The sequence below is a fragment of the Antedon mediterranea genome, chromosome 7 (assembly GCF_964355755.1).
Source record: "Antedon mediterranea chromosome 7, ecAntMedi1.1, whole genome shotgun sequence".
Taxonomy (NCBI): Eukaryota; Metazoa; Echinodermata; class Crinoidea; order Comatulida; family Antedonidae; genus Antedon; species Antedon mediterranea.
In genome coordinates this window covers 4,472,740-4,488,507 of record NC_092676.1, presented here as the reverse complement: position 1 = coordinate 4,488,507, position 15,768 = coordinate 4,472,740, and the positions used below count along the sequence as shown (strand labels likewise).

The 15,768-nt window shown below is 32.6% G+C and overlaps 2 protein-coding genes across 4 annotated transcripts; one reads left to right on the top strand and one right to left on the bottom strand.

Moving 5' to 3' along the window:
- The first annotated feature begins 2 nt into the window (after positions 1 to 2).
- On the top strand, positions 3 to 8,442 carry LOC140053937 (diamine acetyltransferase 1-like). 3 transcript variants are annotated; one of them, XR_011846470.1, is made up of 5 exons: positions 3 to 43; positions 4,609 to 4,756; positions 5,560 to 5,789; positions 6,826 to 6,866; positions 6,963 to 8,442. XR_011846470.1 is itself a non-coding variant. In XM_072098692.1 (5 exons), the coding sequence occupies exons 2-4, from the start codon at positions 4,633 to 4,635 to the stop codon at positions 6,847 to 6,849; spliced, it is 234 nt and encodes a 77-aa protein (XP_071954793.1). In that variant the 5' UTR covers positions 3 to 43; positions 4,609 to 4,632; the 3' UTR covers positions 6,850 to 6,866; positions 6,963 to 8,442. The 3 variants fall into 3 exon arrangements, 2 of the variants coding, with proteins under 2 accessions (XP_071954793.1, XP_071954792.1); XM_072098692.1 differs by having other exon boundaries at positions 5,560 to 5,645; XM_072098691.1 differs by having other exon boundaries at positions 5,560 to 5,739.
- Positions 8,443 to 8,540: 98 nt separating this feature from the next.
- On the bottom strand, positions 8,541 to 14,049 carry LOC140054963 (G-protein coupled receptor GRL101-like). The gene is made up of 8 exons (XM_072100106.1): positions 14,024 to 14,049; positions 13,858 to 13,929; positions 11,478 to 11,626; positions 11,264 to 11,375; positions 10,843 to 10,914; positions 10,582 to 10,656; positions 9,871 to 9,942; positions 8,541 to 9,564 (listed from the first exon to the last, which is right to left on the bottom strand). Exons 1-8 carry the CDS (start codon positions 14,047 to 14,049, stop codon positions 8,541 to 8,543), a joined length of 1,602 nt encoding a protein of 533 aa, XP_071956207.1.
- Positions 14,050 to 15,768: the final 1,719 nt, after the last annotated feature.

The window sequence follows — 15,768 nt, the reverse complement described above, 5'->3', positions numbered from 1 at the left end:
ACACACGCGCAGTAGTGTACACAAAGGAAATAAAAGTAGTAGAGTAAGTAAAGGCTTCTGACTTATAAAATATCATAAAGTACATAAGTGTTTGCTTCCATATCAGCCTAGCTAGGTAGGCCTGCAGCTTCCCTCTCTATACATTTATTTCTGGTTTATACTGTATTTCCGATAGGAGAAAGTGACTGAATAATGTGTGTGGTCGATTCTGATGCTTGCTACATGGATATGTATGACACGCAGAAAGAGTAATAATTTACTGAGTTTGGCATTAATAATTTTGCACCTACAGACCAGTTGAACCTCCTTGGAGGCTTTCAAAAGCTTGTTTTCTTCGTATCTAATTAATTAGTGCATTTGATACCTCCTGTAATTAAGCGGCTAGGCCTATACCCCCTGGCGGGCCCAGTAAGCAGCCACGGCGTCGGCCACTTTTTTTTTTTTTTACTACAAATTAGATTTTTGTATGGTAAATTACCTCCCGTAAAGTGGTCATCATAAAAATTTGTATTAATTTTGATACATTTGTGCTTTATATATTAATTATTATATTACAGTAGCTTTATTTCGTAGCGGTTTTAAATATATTTCTGTGAAGAACATTCCTGTGTTTTTTAGATGCGATGAGAAAACTACACAGCTTTTGACTGACCAATTTGTCTGAAAATCATAAATAATAATAAACAACCTGATCATAAACAATAAAATACAATTAGCTGGAGAATATTGGGAAGAGGCCTGTTGCGTTAAGAATGGCGAAAAATATTGTGCATAGCCATAATACGTGATTTTGGCCCAATATCGTCAGAACCTCCCGTAAGCGGTCACCTCTCGTAACTTGAAATCGCTGCTGTAAGTATTAGACTTCACAGTCACTCAGCATTATAGTCCAGTCCCTAAGGGGAGAAAAAGGGGTGGGATGTTACCAGACTGGATACAAATTATTCAATATAGCAGTTTGGTAGAGTATAGTGTGGAGATGCCAAAACAAAGTTACTGGAAATCTGATTTGACCTCTGTGACCTTTGACCTCAATTTTTATATTTTTCTATTATATAACTAAAAATCGCCATATCTTGACAACGCATGGACATTTTACATTAATTTTGTTGTCAAAATGCTTGGAAGATACATATTTATATTCGCTACAATGAAAAAAATTTAAAAAAAATGGCCGCAAATGCTTTATTTTTTAGTTTGACCTTTGACCTTGATCGCCTAATATCTCAATAACGCGCAATCTCAGAGATTTGAGAATGGGCTCAAAATGTTAAGAAAATAAATCTAATATTTAGTCTAATGGAAACTTTTTTCAAAAAACTACCATAAATTAAGCTTTTTTGACCCTTGACCTCTAATGTTTGAATATGTCGATATCTCGGTAACTATTTGTCCTAAAAAGTTCAGTTTGGTGTCAAATTGTTCAGAATATACACATTTATATTTGCTGTAACAAAATATTTTGTCAGAATTCAATTGGAAATGTCAATTTGAGCTATGACCCATCATTTTGCATATATTTAGCAACTAATAATCTATAAAAAGAGAGGGGAGGTGGTTGGGGTGGATGGAGAGACGCATATTTTTTTACATGTTTGTTACACAAATGTTAAACTCTGTCTACACTATCAAACTTTATGTGACAAACAAATGTGATGTGCCCATATATGGACACGAGGACATCATCACTACCATATTTGGGGACATCAAACCTTTTTTGTTAAACTAGTTTGATAGTGTAGACAAACATGTAACAAAAATGTGTCTCTCCATCCACCCCAACCACCTCCCCTCTCTTTCTTTTCCAATGCTACTGTACTGCATGCATCTATACACATAAAAATGGCCAGAATTGTACTGTTTTAAGCTACATTTAAAAATAAGTCCCAGAGGATGGGTGTATTGTAATGTTATCAGAATTATGGCAATTGTTTGTAATGGGAAAGTTTCAAAACTACATTTGAAATATTTGCTAATAATATCACATGCTATAATTATTAATTATATTATTAATTATATATATAATTATTGTCCCCCTGACAAAGTAATTTTTACAAATATTTTTGTTGAATATGCAATTTTAATGTCACATAATAGTTATTCACTTTCACCAAAAATTGGATCGAAAAAAAAAATGATATAGTGCATACCTAAAAAAATGTAATTTAAAGCAAAACATAGGCAGGAAGTCAATGTGGTTTTGGTTAATTTTTTATAAGTGATATTTACTCTATTTCTTAGATTAGCTCTTTGATTAAACACCTCTTCCAATGCAGTGAAGATCTTAAATGTCTCCTTGTCTTACTAATCTTCCTTAATTTCTCTTTGAGCGATCATAATCAATATTATTTTGTTGAGGTATAATAATTCCCTCTAATATGGTAATGCCTGTTTTATTGAGTCAAATGCTTTCTGATAATCTCTAAATCAAAGATTTAGTGCAATTCATTTCATTTTTATTTTAATTGATTGATAAAGTTTATAAGATGGTCCTACTCTATGAAGCCTTATATCTTGGTTTATTTACTTCTAGTCGGTCTCTGATTTTTTTTTATTACTTTTGTAAATTATTTGTGTACATGTGATAATTTTCATTTGGTCGGTAATGGTTGATGTCAGTTTTGTCATGATTTTGTGGATTAAAGTAGATCATTGCTTCTCTTCAGTTATTCTGGTTTCAAAGATTTTGTTGTAATTGTTATGAACTGAATGTGTCATTGCCTCATTTTTCATCATCAGTGTTGGAGCTTTGTTTTCTTGCATTTGCCTTAAAGCCTCTTTCACTTTCTCTACAAGAATAGATGGTAATATTTTTGAATGCTAACTGGTTCGTTTTCCTTTTATATTCCACTACAGAATGTTCTTGGAAAGAAATCAGCTTTGTAATTAATTTGTCTTTGATCCTTTTCAGATTTCTAATATTTTAAGCATATGTTTTTATTTTTCACTTTTTCTTCGCTTTTTCCTCACTGTTTTCAACATTTCATTTTTTCAGCATACTTCAAGCAATGAATTGGTAATTAGGTCATATGTTTTATGAGTATCAAAACGCATTGGTTAATTCTTCTTTTATTTCTTTAAGTTCTTGATTTTCTTTCTTTTTTTTAAAATGTTAATCAACTTTAAGTTTATCTAATTTTATGTTGATATTGAGTGTTGCTCTTTGGTGTAGGCCTACCATGCGATGGAATTATATATTGAAATTAAATGAAAATTTAAGTTTAAAGAAAATTGTAAGAGGTAAACTAACTAGGATATTGGATAAAGTTCTGGTCCATTAAATCTATATTTTGGGTATATAAGTATGACACGCGCACACTTAACAGTATATCCTGGTCATACCTCAAACTGCGATAACTGGCATTTTCAGTAAAAATATGATAACATCTTCTATTAGAGTTAATATAAATGTTTACATTCTGAACAATTTGATACCAAACTGAACTTTTTTTGACATTTGGTTACAGAGATACAGAAATATTCAAACAGTAAAGGTCAAAGGTCAGTAAATGACATTTCCTGTGAATTTGGAAGAACATGTTTAATTAGAGTATATATAAATATGTATGCTCTTATCAATTTGAAACAAACTTCAAAAAATTTTGACCAGTAGTTATTGAGATATAGTAAGCCGAGGTCAAAGGTCAAAACATTCAGAAATTACATTTCGGGTCGTTTATTTTTAAAAAGTTCTATTAGAGCGAATATAAATATGTACCCTCTGACCTATTTGACACCAATATCATTTCAATTGTCCAACCCGTTGCCGAGATATGGCTGTTTAAGATAGAAATATAAAAATTGAGGTCAGAGGTCACAGAGGTCAAATCAGATTTCCAGTAACTTTGTTTTGGTATCTCCATATCATGTTCTATCAACATGCCAAAGGGCACACTTGTATCCACTATGGTAACATCATTTCCCCTTAGGGACCGGACTATTACTGCCGAGCAGGTGAATGTTTTTAAATTGGATTCTGCAGCAGAAGCAAAAAAGAAAAAAATATATCCCAAAATACAGTACCTGCAGTACTTCATGATTCATTTTTCATGACAAACATCATATAATATTAGATGACTTCCATTTGCGGTTTTGGTAGTTATCCTATGTTCCTCCATACCGCATTGTCAAAATGAGGAAAATAAATATTTCATCAGCGGCACACTAATGATGAATTTGTGTATGGACTAAACGTTATCAATATGCACCATTATTTGGACAGGACTGCTAATATTAGTAAAAATGTTAATGTAAGTATTTCTCTATCGCCTCCTGATTTTTACCTATTTCTGGTTGGTTTAAAGCAGCTACTGTAGGCCAGATTTTTATTAGTTTTCTTTTATAAAGATAAAAGATCCATCAAAATAAACCCATCATTCATTTAGTTATTAAATATTTTGCATTATTCTGTAAAATCAGGAGTTCGTTAGTTAGCAGGTAAGCGAAATAAATATTGTTTCAGTTTATCTTCCTGTAAGAGCATAGAGCGATGCTGTACAGTATAAAGTAAGGTATTAAAGAGTTTATGGAAATAACAAAATGAAATTCAATGTCTAATGCTGTCATGCATTGTTAACATTTACAAACATTCTGATATCCTATATATAGTAGAAGTAGTACAGTAGCAGGAAAATGGAAGATGGCAACTTCTGTATACGAGATGCAAGACCGGAGGATTGCGCTGCGATAATGAAGATGATTGTGGAATTAGCAGTGTTTGAAAATTCTGAAGATCAAGTAGAAAACACTACTGAAGGTATACTGCACATTACATTAAAAATACAAAATACAAGGAGTAGTGCAGTATAGGTATATTAAATAGGGTACACTATTGTAACATTACTAAATTTAAGCACAAATTACCCATACATGTCCAGTACAGATTAGTGAGGCTTTCAGTTTTACCCAACTGCAAGCTCTCATGCCACTGAACTAAAATCTTACTCTTTTTCACCATAATCTCAAACGATTGAACAACAACGTATAAAAATTAAATACTTTGTGAGAAAAGCGAGCACCATTAGGCTGGGGACCGCCAAGGGCCCCGGAAGCCTGGCTCTTTGAATAATATATAGATCGTTTCAATAAATTTTTGAGCACATACAAATTCCGCCCGGAAAAATACCATTATTTTGGGAAACCACTTTTTAGGCACTGTTCCTGATGCGTCACTTGCAAAATCTATTCTTCTATACTGTCTTTTCTGAAATTACATATGGTACCATACGTCATGCATGTCATTGAAGTCTACTGTCTATTACATATGGTACCATACGTCATGCATGTCATTGAAGTCTACTGTCTATTACATATGGTACCATACGTCATGCATGTCATTGAAGTCTACTGTCTATTACATATGGTACCATACGTCATGCATGTCATTGAAGTCTACTGTCTATTTCATTTCAACAATTTAATGTGAGCCGGTGTTTATTATTATAAAGGTTTGTGCAAAAAAGTGTACATAATTAAAACTCGCACTTGCACACTTGTCTTCTGAAATGTAGCTTTCCTGTGAGATGTTTATCGAACTTGTTAAAACTCTTGTTTTTTCAGGTCTACAGAAGGATATATTTGATCCAGGAAGCATTGTGTCTTGCATAGTAGCGGAATATAAAAGACCAGAAGTAGAGACATTTAAAGTAATTGGTTACAGCGTTTTCTTCTATACATACAGTACTTGGAAGGGAAAGGTGGTTTATATGGAAGACCTGTATATCATGAAAGAGTTCAGATGTAAATGACCTACTAACTGACCTATGACCTACTACTAACTGACCTTTAAGGTATCTGAATGCATCCAAAGATTTTGATTGGTTGCAATCGGTCAAAATTAAAGTGATGTGTATTTCTAACTATGTTATTATTATTTTTCTCTGCTAAAACTGAACATTCTTAGTTGAAATCCAACCAAAACCAAAACAAGGCCAACAGCCATTAAGTCGCGTGCTACAATGCATAGTGATACCGGACCGACAGACAAACAGACCGACAGACAGACAGACCGACAGACAGACGGACCGACCGACATAGTGAACTATACTGACCGAAATTACTGAACATGTTTAAAAATGTTGAAATGTTTAAAAACATTTATATTTTTTTAATTTACACGTGCGTAGCCTGTCACTTTTGACGTGCTCGTATAACGTAATTTCGAGTTGAAAAGTAAGTCAAGAAAACAGAAATCGGGCAAAAAGAGTGCGCAATAACATTTAACGCGTAGTGCGCGCGCAAAAATCTGCGCACTCATGGCAATTTTGTAAACGCTTAAAATTGCCTGAAACGTACTCTTATTTCATCGAAAATAAATTTTGAAAATTTTAGGCGCGCGTACGCATGCGTTACATGCGCTACGCACGTAATTGTATTGCCATATGATGATTTATGCCCTGAAATTTATGAGTACCAAATTTTATTTAATTGTGATTCATGGTTGTTAAGATATGATTACAAACGTGATTTCGTTAAATCGTGCGTAGACCGCGTAATTTTTTATTGCGCACCGTGAAAACATAACCACATCGATTCCTGGCCATAAGGAATATTCTGTGAAAAATTGATTTAGCTAGATTAAACTGATATCAAGATAAGGTCATAAAGCGATAAAACGCATAGTGATACCGGACCGACAGACAGACAGACAGACAGACCGACCGACCGACCGACATAGTGAACTATAGAGTCGCTTCCACGCGACTAAAAATGGTTTTAATATTTAAAAAATGCTTTCTGGTAATATAAACCAAATTTCAATAAAAAGTCAATAGCATGTCACCAAAAAAGAAAATATCAATGTTATTCTTTGCTTAAATTTTATAGAAAGAGGTTACGGAAGAATTTTGATGAGAAGGGTTGCTGAGGTAATTATGTCAAAAAATAACTGAAAAACGTGAATAATTAATGAATATATAATATAAATAATTTCTAACTCATAACAACATTCTAATTTTTTTCAGATTGGTTTAGAGAAAGGTTGCCAGAGAATGCAGTGGGCAGTGCTGGGTTGGAATAAACCAGCAATTAATATGTATAAAACAATCAACTCAATAGATTTAACAGCAACTGAGGACTGGCATATGTATACAATGTTTAAGCCTCAATTGTTAACATTTGTGACTAATTCTTAATTTTTCTATTTAAACACAATTTTCATTTTAGAAATGTTAGTATAATAATGTAATATTGTAATGCCTTTTCAACATCTGCTGGCTGCTTTCCATGCATGATTTGTTTACACGATAAATGATGCTACGCGTATATCGCGTTTTCGTCATGAAATGTTTAATTTGCTGTACCAGACTGGAGCATGTGTGAAAGACCATTCATTAGTCCGGTCAAACTATGGTTTGACCTAGACAAAATTAGAACAGAATTTATTTTTGTTGTACTTCCTAAGACCCATCTGAACAACATATCAAAAATAGAGAAAAGGAAGAAAAAAAACTAAACAAAAAATGGCCGTTTTCTCTTTTACCCAAATATTAGTATTAAAGCATCCGATTTTGGCAAGAAAATCACTTTTAAAAATACAAGATGGTTAAAATATACTTCAAAATGGCTGACATTTTTCTTATCCTGTATAAAACACCAAATCAAGTCTGTCAAAATTGTCTATCATAGGTCGTAGTCACGTATAGATTTTGCTTTTAGAAGTAGTCCTCATGAAACATTCATTTCCAGTATTAATATTGTAAAGTTTTGAAAGTAAAAGTTGGTCATATTGTCACCAATGGGAGTTTAAGAATTAGCTGTCTTATTTATAAATTCCAAAACAAAAATGAAATACTGGGATTCAACAAATATTATTTAATTTTACTTTATTGATAAAATCAGATTTCTTTTCATGTTTCAAACAATGTTAGACAACTTAAACCATGTTTAATGGAGTACTTAACTCAAAACATTGTTTAAACTAAAACTAGACTAGATTGACTTATGTATTTAGAAGATACTAAAAGTTTTTCAGACATATTTATAAAAACCAAATTACCATAGATGGTTTAGATAGAACTCGCGTAATATTCACCAAACTAGTTACCAATTAACAATAATTTACAACTATTAATGAATAAAGTAGTTTGAATCTATGAAACATCCACAGATCAATAATGAAATTACTAATTAGGAATAGATGTATTTCTTTAAAATCGTGACAAAACTTAAAATAAATTGAATAAATTATATATACTAAAATCTTGACAATTATAAAACAACATTACCAAAATACATTGATGAATAATTTAATTGGGCATATAAATATACTGAAATCTTGAAAATTTAAATTAGCAAACTACATTGATGAATTCATTAAATATTCTACAATCTTGACATATAAATTCTTAAATCTTTTTAGCACAAACAAAAATATGAATTGTACAAGAATTAAGATAATTGTATAATAATAAAATGCTTTTAAATGATATTAGTAAAAAGTTTACAGGTACAGTGATAAAAATGTGATTAAAACAAGATCAAAGCAGAGAGTTCTTAATTGCAACTCTCTGATCAAAGATTGAATGCAATAAATAGCCAAATTACAATGTATTAAGTGGAATCTGTACAGGTGCCGGTTGACGCACTTTGCACTTAAACATATAAGCAATTGTGTAAAGATACGGATTGACTGAGGAGTTGATGGGTATGATGAATGTCGCTGCCCAAACATATATGTCATCAGGAATCGTCATCCAACCCGTCTCGGAACCAATTGCCATTACTATAATCGGGGCCCAGCAACAGAAATCAGTGAAAACTATTAAGCCTAGTTTTCTCGCCATTTTTAACTGTTCTTTCCTCCTCTGTCTTCTATTGACAGTGGCCCCCGATCTTTTCACTGACAAGAAAATTGTCAGATAACTAAGTACAATTACAAAAAAGCCGACGCCATTAAAGGCAACAAAAATAGCAACAGCATACTCCCAACCTGGCCACCGACTTCTGGTTAAAGGTAGTGCAAGGCACACACTTTCCTTTCCATAATAATTGTCACCAAAATACGATAAGTTTAATTCATTGGCTATTACTGGAAGAAAACTCAGCACAATCCAGAATAGCCATCCGAAGCTTATAATGATTCGACATTTTGTACGGTTGAGGCGTTTCGTACTAAATGGATTAACAATGTTAATAGCTCGATCGACACTCAGCAGCATCAGTGTAAACACTGAGCATTGCCCAGAGAGTGTAGAAATAGCCCCTGCAAAACTGCAAAGGACACTATTTCTCCAAACTCTGGAAACCTTTCCGTATCTTCCTCTGTAATGTATATCCACACTGGCAATGATGATCAGGTAGACTGCCATCAGCAGGTCAGACACGGCGAGGTTGGTAATTAGTGTGGTTTGGACTTTGTTAACATTGTTAATATCATTATCTTTTTTAAACTTTCGTGAAACGATAACAACAACATTCCCAATGACCGAAGATAACCCGATAATCATCATCAACACACGGAGAAGTTCATTTTTTAGCAAGTCTTCACACGATGCAAATGCATCTGAAGGCTCGCAGACATCGATGGCGCCAACAAGGCAACAGAGACTAGAGTATTCCGAGTACCTAAAAGAATAAAAAATAGCAACATATGCTAAGTTATTATTTGTTGTATCTTACAGGAATTTCATTAAATTTTAGGATGTTTTAAATAGATCAGGACCAACATTTCAAAATTTTTAAATTCATGTTTTCTACATGTCTTTTGCAATACTTTTAAGTTTACCCTAAGTCTGTATTTATTGTCTTGTTTACGTTACACTTGGTGTTTTAAGCTCAAATAGTATACGTATGAAATGCCATATGTGCCAAAATATTTCTCTTTTATGAATAATAAGTTGAAGTTTTGTATGTAGATCTATCAATGCTTACAATTCTTTTAAGTTTGTAAATTGCTGAAAAGTTCTATCTCTGTAAACCTTTAACTTGTTGCCTCTTAACTTTCTAAAAATAACAAATTCAAACACTAAATTAAACATTGTTAAGAATGTACAAGAAGAATTACCAGAGTTGCCAAAATTATTATTTCAGGTGTTTTTCTTTGTATCAACTTTTTTTTGTCTAGAACTCTGTATGTTTCACACTTTCTCTTCTTTCATTCATTACTTACTTAATATATCTATGTTGTATACATAACATTTCTTATTATAATAATAAATAATAATAATAATAATATAATACTGTACAGAACTTCTAATAATATGTTTATATTCGAGTGTTTAGTTATTGTAGTTTGTTTTTTTTAAAGGTGGTTTTACTTGTTAGTACATGACCACGTCAAAGTAACTAACACTAAATTTCTTCAATTTAAAAAAAATCAATCAATTTCTGCAATATATAACCATGTAATAGAGTCAAGCAATTATCAAGTATTTGGATCTATGATTTCTGAAATTGAAGAGTACGTCAATAGATTTTATTGGTAAATCTTATGTACATAAACATAATTACTGTTTATTAAAAATAGGCCAAAGTGATAAGGATGATTTAATTGAGGCAATAAAAGGTGGATGTTCTCTCTCTTGATCCTGATATAAATCATACCAATATAGGTTATGGACAAATTGCACAGTGTTAACTTACAAAATCGAAAGTGATGAAACAACAAAAGAAAATGCCTCAGGATCTATGGTAGTTATAGCGTTGTTATCTAAGTTCCTGTTAAAAGATAAATCAACAGACCCTATTATATAATTAGCTTAACCAATTAATTTACTATAATGAGTAAGATTTACTGTAGGACAGCTCTATTCAGAAGACACTTTACGCAAACGATGGGCAATATATGTTATAACACAATGGCCAACCCCTAAGAGGACAATATGAACAAGAGAAAACACTTACAGTGTTGTTAATGCTGTCAAACCATTAAATGCATTAGCTGGCAATGTACTGATTTTGTGACCATTCAAACGCCTTCAAAATAATTTTTTCATAATAAAGTAAAATTATTATATCATAGTTGTTTGATACAGAAAAATAATTCATAGTATGGAAAATCCAAGTTGTTTGATACAGTATTATGGTGTAAAAAAAAAATTAGTGACAAAAGAGATCTTTGAATCAAATAATCATGTATATAAACAATAATATAATTAATTCATATTGTTGCTCTGATCTATATATTGGCACCGGTGTTACAGCAATGTTAGGGCAGTCTATGACATACAGTATCAACTGGAATAATTAGATAGTTCTTAAATAACAATAAATATAGTTTCTTTTGAAATTAGGAAGTTTGTAAAAGTATTGAAAAAATACTCACAGTTCTGTCAATGATTCCAAACCAGAAAATGCATTGGCTTCCAATGTGTGTATTTGGTTACCTTCCAACCGCCTTAAATGATGAATAATGCACAGTATAATAGTCTTGCTAGCTTAGGCTTGAGCAGGTAAGTTAATTGCAAATTATCTATTGAGTTCTACATCTTATATAATTTTGGGGTTTGCCCCCATTCCCAGTCCGGGTTTCCAAATACCCATTTTTTCAGCCCTAGCAAACTGTAACCTTCCGAATGGTAACTGTTTCCTAATGCTTGCTTGTTTTGTGCTGCTCCTAAAGGAGCGGCACAAAAAGAAGCCCATCTCAAAATTTAGCATATCTCGAAAAGAAGCCCACCCAAGAATCCTAAAAAAAGAAACAGCAATTGCCTTCTTTTCAAAGTTTTATGGTAATACATAATAATCTGTTATTGTTAATTCTACATGGGTAGTAACAAAGTGCGAGGCAGCGAGGCACGCGAGGCAGGGAAGGCATGCGAGGCAGGGAAGGCATGCGAGGCAAGTCAGAAATTTATGCGAGGCATCGTTTTACCATCATCAAAAAATGCGAGGCATCATTTTATCATTTCTCAAAATTGCAAGGCAGGAAATCACCGAAATTGAAGTAGCCTAGGCCTAGGCCCGCTAGGCTAGTTTCCTTTTGCACCTGCCTTGTAATTTAACCAAGGCTTTATCCTGAATACCACAGCTTAGAATTAGGCATACTTTAATGAAGAAAAATCACATAAAAGTAACAATAAATCCATTAAATTGGTGATTTTACAGACGTTGTTTTTCTCGCATTTCGCACACTCAATGTTCAATATTTTGGTTTCTATGGAACGCCAAAAGAGCAAAATTAATTAGAGGGCTAAAAACTCTGTGGAATCCATTTATATTTAACGCATTATTTGGTGAAAATCAAGTACAATTTCAATAGATTTTGTCACTGTCAGTAAGGAAAAATGTTACTGTTGATAATGTACACGGTTTCGTTAACCTTTTAAAGAATAAAATAGAAAAATTCATCATAATATCCTTAGTAGGATGTCCTAGGTCTAGACTAGGTAGTGATGTTGATTTAGGATCGATTATTATTCTTTGAAAACAGAACAGTATCAGCAGTAACATATTACAACATTTTTATTGACAAATTAACAAATATATTGAAATAAAACGTGTTTTTCACCAATAAATGCATGAGAAATTGACGCATTCCACTGAGTTTTAGTCCTCTATTATCGTTGCTCTTTTGGCGCTCCATAGAAACAAAAATATTGAACATTGAATAAGTGAAATTCGCGAACAGTGTGCGAGAAACACGCCTGTAAAATCATTAATTTAAGGATTTATTTGTTACTTTTTATGTGATTCTTTCATTAAAGTACTCATGAGGTATACTTCTAAGGTGTGGTATTCACACGATAAAGTTAGTTATCAAATTTGGAGTAAACATACAAGCGAAGGAAACTAGCGCCAGGTTTATTAGTACGTACATGGACAACAATAAATAAAAATCGTTCGTAATATACCTAGCTTACTAAAACAGGAATAGTGTATCATTATTAAATATTACACCAATTATTATTTTATCAAAATTGATTAAATTATTTTCTACATACAGTAGGCCTTTATCTAGGTTAGGGCTAAGCATATTAGCTAAAGTTTAATTTTAGGCCTAGTATTACAATTGTCGGACGTAAGTCTTTTTTCACACGCGCTCCAGAATTCTGTCGCAATTTTTTTCTTTGCGGCATGTTATTGGATCGGCATATCAGTTACCTTTTATTCACCGCCAGTTATTGAACTTGTCCTGGCAATCGCTGTTCACCTTATTTGCGAGAGAGGTACACGTGTTGTTCCTAGAGAATGGAATGTCAAAAATGTCTTTGGCACGCCGCTCAGAGAGAAGTCTGTGCGTTGCTGCTGAAACCACGTGCTATAGGAGGGGAATGCACCACAATCCTCTGAGCTGAGGGCTGAATCATTCCGCTACCTGCTAAATAGTAAAGAGGGATTTTCCATCTCTCGGGTCTACCGGATCTAGGCGCAGGGGTGTGACAAAATATTATTTTCACTCTGCTATGTTCGAGAGACATGTGAGTGAACACGCTCGAAATGCCAACAAACATTGCAGTCATTTGATGAGTGTGTTGCTATAACAATTATTGTTTATCGAAAGTTGAAGACTGTCGTTCAGATTTTTTAACCGTAGTTTGGGCACTTTTGTAAAAGTAAAATTTGACACGATATGACTTGAATGAAAAAACAATCGTTACATAAAAATAAACAACATGATGAGTGTATACACGAATCTATTTAGATACGCTTGTATCGATTGATTATTAGGCCTATAATATAGCATAATAGCACGTTAAGATATGCCTCGCACCTTTTTGAAATTGTAAACTATATGCCTCGCACTTTTGGAAATGATAAAATGATGCCTCGCACAAATATTTGGCATGCCGCGCATGCCGCGCTTGCCTCGCGTGCCTCGCTGCCTCGCACTTTGTCAACACTCATTCTACATGCATGATTTAATTTAGTGAAATAACATAAATTAGTAAATGTAGCAAATAGTATGAAAAAACTCACAGGTCTGTCAAAGCTGACAAACCATTAAATGCTCTGGCTGGCAATGTACTGATTTGGTTACCCTCCAACCTCCTACAAAAGAAAAAGAATGAACAGTATAATAAAATAACAATATTCAAGAAGGTTGATTATTTCCAAATATGGTAATACAGTATGGTGGTACTACAGTTGAAACTCCCAGACACATCCCATTAAGACACTAGTATTAAGGCCTGAATGATTTTTCCTATTTAGCAGCACATCCAAACACAAACACACCTACCATAGGCACACAGACACTTTTTGACAATAAGGGGTTTTTCATGTATTTATAATCCCGTAACCGGTTACCTAAATACTTTTTGACAGTAAATATAATTTTGATAGAAATACTGAAAATGATATTACTGGACCTCCTTAAGGGGACATCAAGACCCATTGTTCGGAGTTTTAATCAAATATTAATTATTAAATGAAGTGAAACAATTACTCTAAGGACCATTACATTAAAATTTGCATTTAGAAAATTGCATGATTTACATTTAACTATAATTTAAAAAGGAATTCATAATTACAAATTAAGAGACGTTTACTACATAACTTTAAAATAAAATGTAATGACAAAAAAGAACAACGTTTCGGAACCATTATAAAGAACAAATGAATAAAATTAACAGCATCTATCTTTTTTCTCATTAAATTTTATTTTAAAATGTATAATTAAAAAAGATAATTATAAAAGTATTATGAACTAAATAAAACACTTACAGTGTTGTCAATGCTGTCAAACCATTAAATGCATTAGCTGGCAATGTACTGATTTTGTGAGCATTCAAACGTCTTCAAAATAAAATGATTCATAGTTATTAAAATCATATACATCCAAGTTGTTTGATACTGTATGATTGTAAATTTTCATTTAAAAAATGTATTGACAAAAGAGATCTTTGAATCAAATTTTCATGTATATAAAAAATAATATAATTCATGTTGTTAGATGTAAATTGATTGGCACCGGTGTTACAGCAATATTAGGGCAGTATGACATACAGTATCAACTGGAATAATTAGAATAGTTCTAAAACAACAATAAATAAAGTTTCTTTTAAAAATAAGGAAGTTTGTAAAAGTATTGAAAAAATACTCACAGTTCTGTCAATGATTCCAAACCGGCAAATGCATAGGCTTCCAATGTGTGTATTTGGTTACCATCCAACCACCTTAAATGATAAAAAATACACAGTATATGATAAATAATGCACATTATGGCCTTGCTAGTTTGGGCTTGAGCAGTTAATTAAGTTAGTTGCAAATCTATTGATTTACGGTAATATAAACACTGCATTTATCCCTTTTATTTTTGTTTGTTTTCTGGTTAAAGTTTTTATAAGTTATTCTTCCATTTACAGCTTTGTTGGCAACCAAAACCAATGCGTTAATTAGTCTTAAGCTTTACTTGCCCACCCTGTAAATGTTTTCCTTTTGCTACTAGAGAAAAGTAACCCTTTCATAGTACAAAAGTGTTATTTCAGGCAAGTTGACCAGTGGCTCCAGGTTCATCATCTCTTATTAAAATTCAATTACACATTATTATAATGATAAACTCAGCATGCATCTGCTAATTGTACAATGTAGTGATTTGGGATACATTTATTATACTCACATGTCTGTCAGTGCTATCAAACCATTAAATACATTTGCTGGCAATTTCCTTATTTGGTTACCGTCCAACCTCCTACAAAAAATACACAATATAAAGAAATTAAAATATCTAAGAAATTGTGTCCGCTTTTCTTAGATACTTATTCAGATATGGTCCATAATACCGTTAAAACTTCCCGTGGACACCACTTGTAAATGGACACCTCATAAAGGACACTCACGTAAAAGTCTGTGTGTCCTTTTTATTCAATATAGTGCATTGGTACATAC

Excerpts from the sequence above, each read along its gene's own strand:
- LOC140054963 (XM_072100106.1), bottom strand. The coding sequence starts at position 14,049 with ATGGGATGTGTCTGGGAGTTTCAACT. Across the intron at positions 10,657-10,842 it reads TTGACAGCATTAACAACACT|GAACTTAGATAACAACGCTA; the intron begins GTAAGTGTTTTC and ends ATCTTTTAACAG. Across the intron at positions 9,565-9,870 it reads TTTACAAACTTAAAAGAATT|GTACTCGGAATACTCTAGTC; the intron begins GTAAGCATTGAT and ends TTATTCTTTTAG.
- LOC140053937 (XM_072098691.1), top strand. The coding sequence starts at position 4,633 with ATGGAAGATGGCAACTTCTGTATACGAGATGCAAGACCGGAGGATTGC. Across the intron at positions 4,757-5,559 it reads AGTAGAAAACACTACTGAAG|GTCTACAGAAGGATATATTT; the intron begins GTATACTGCACA and ends TTGTTTTTTCAG.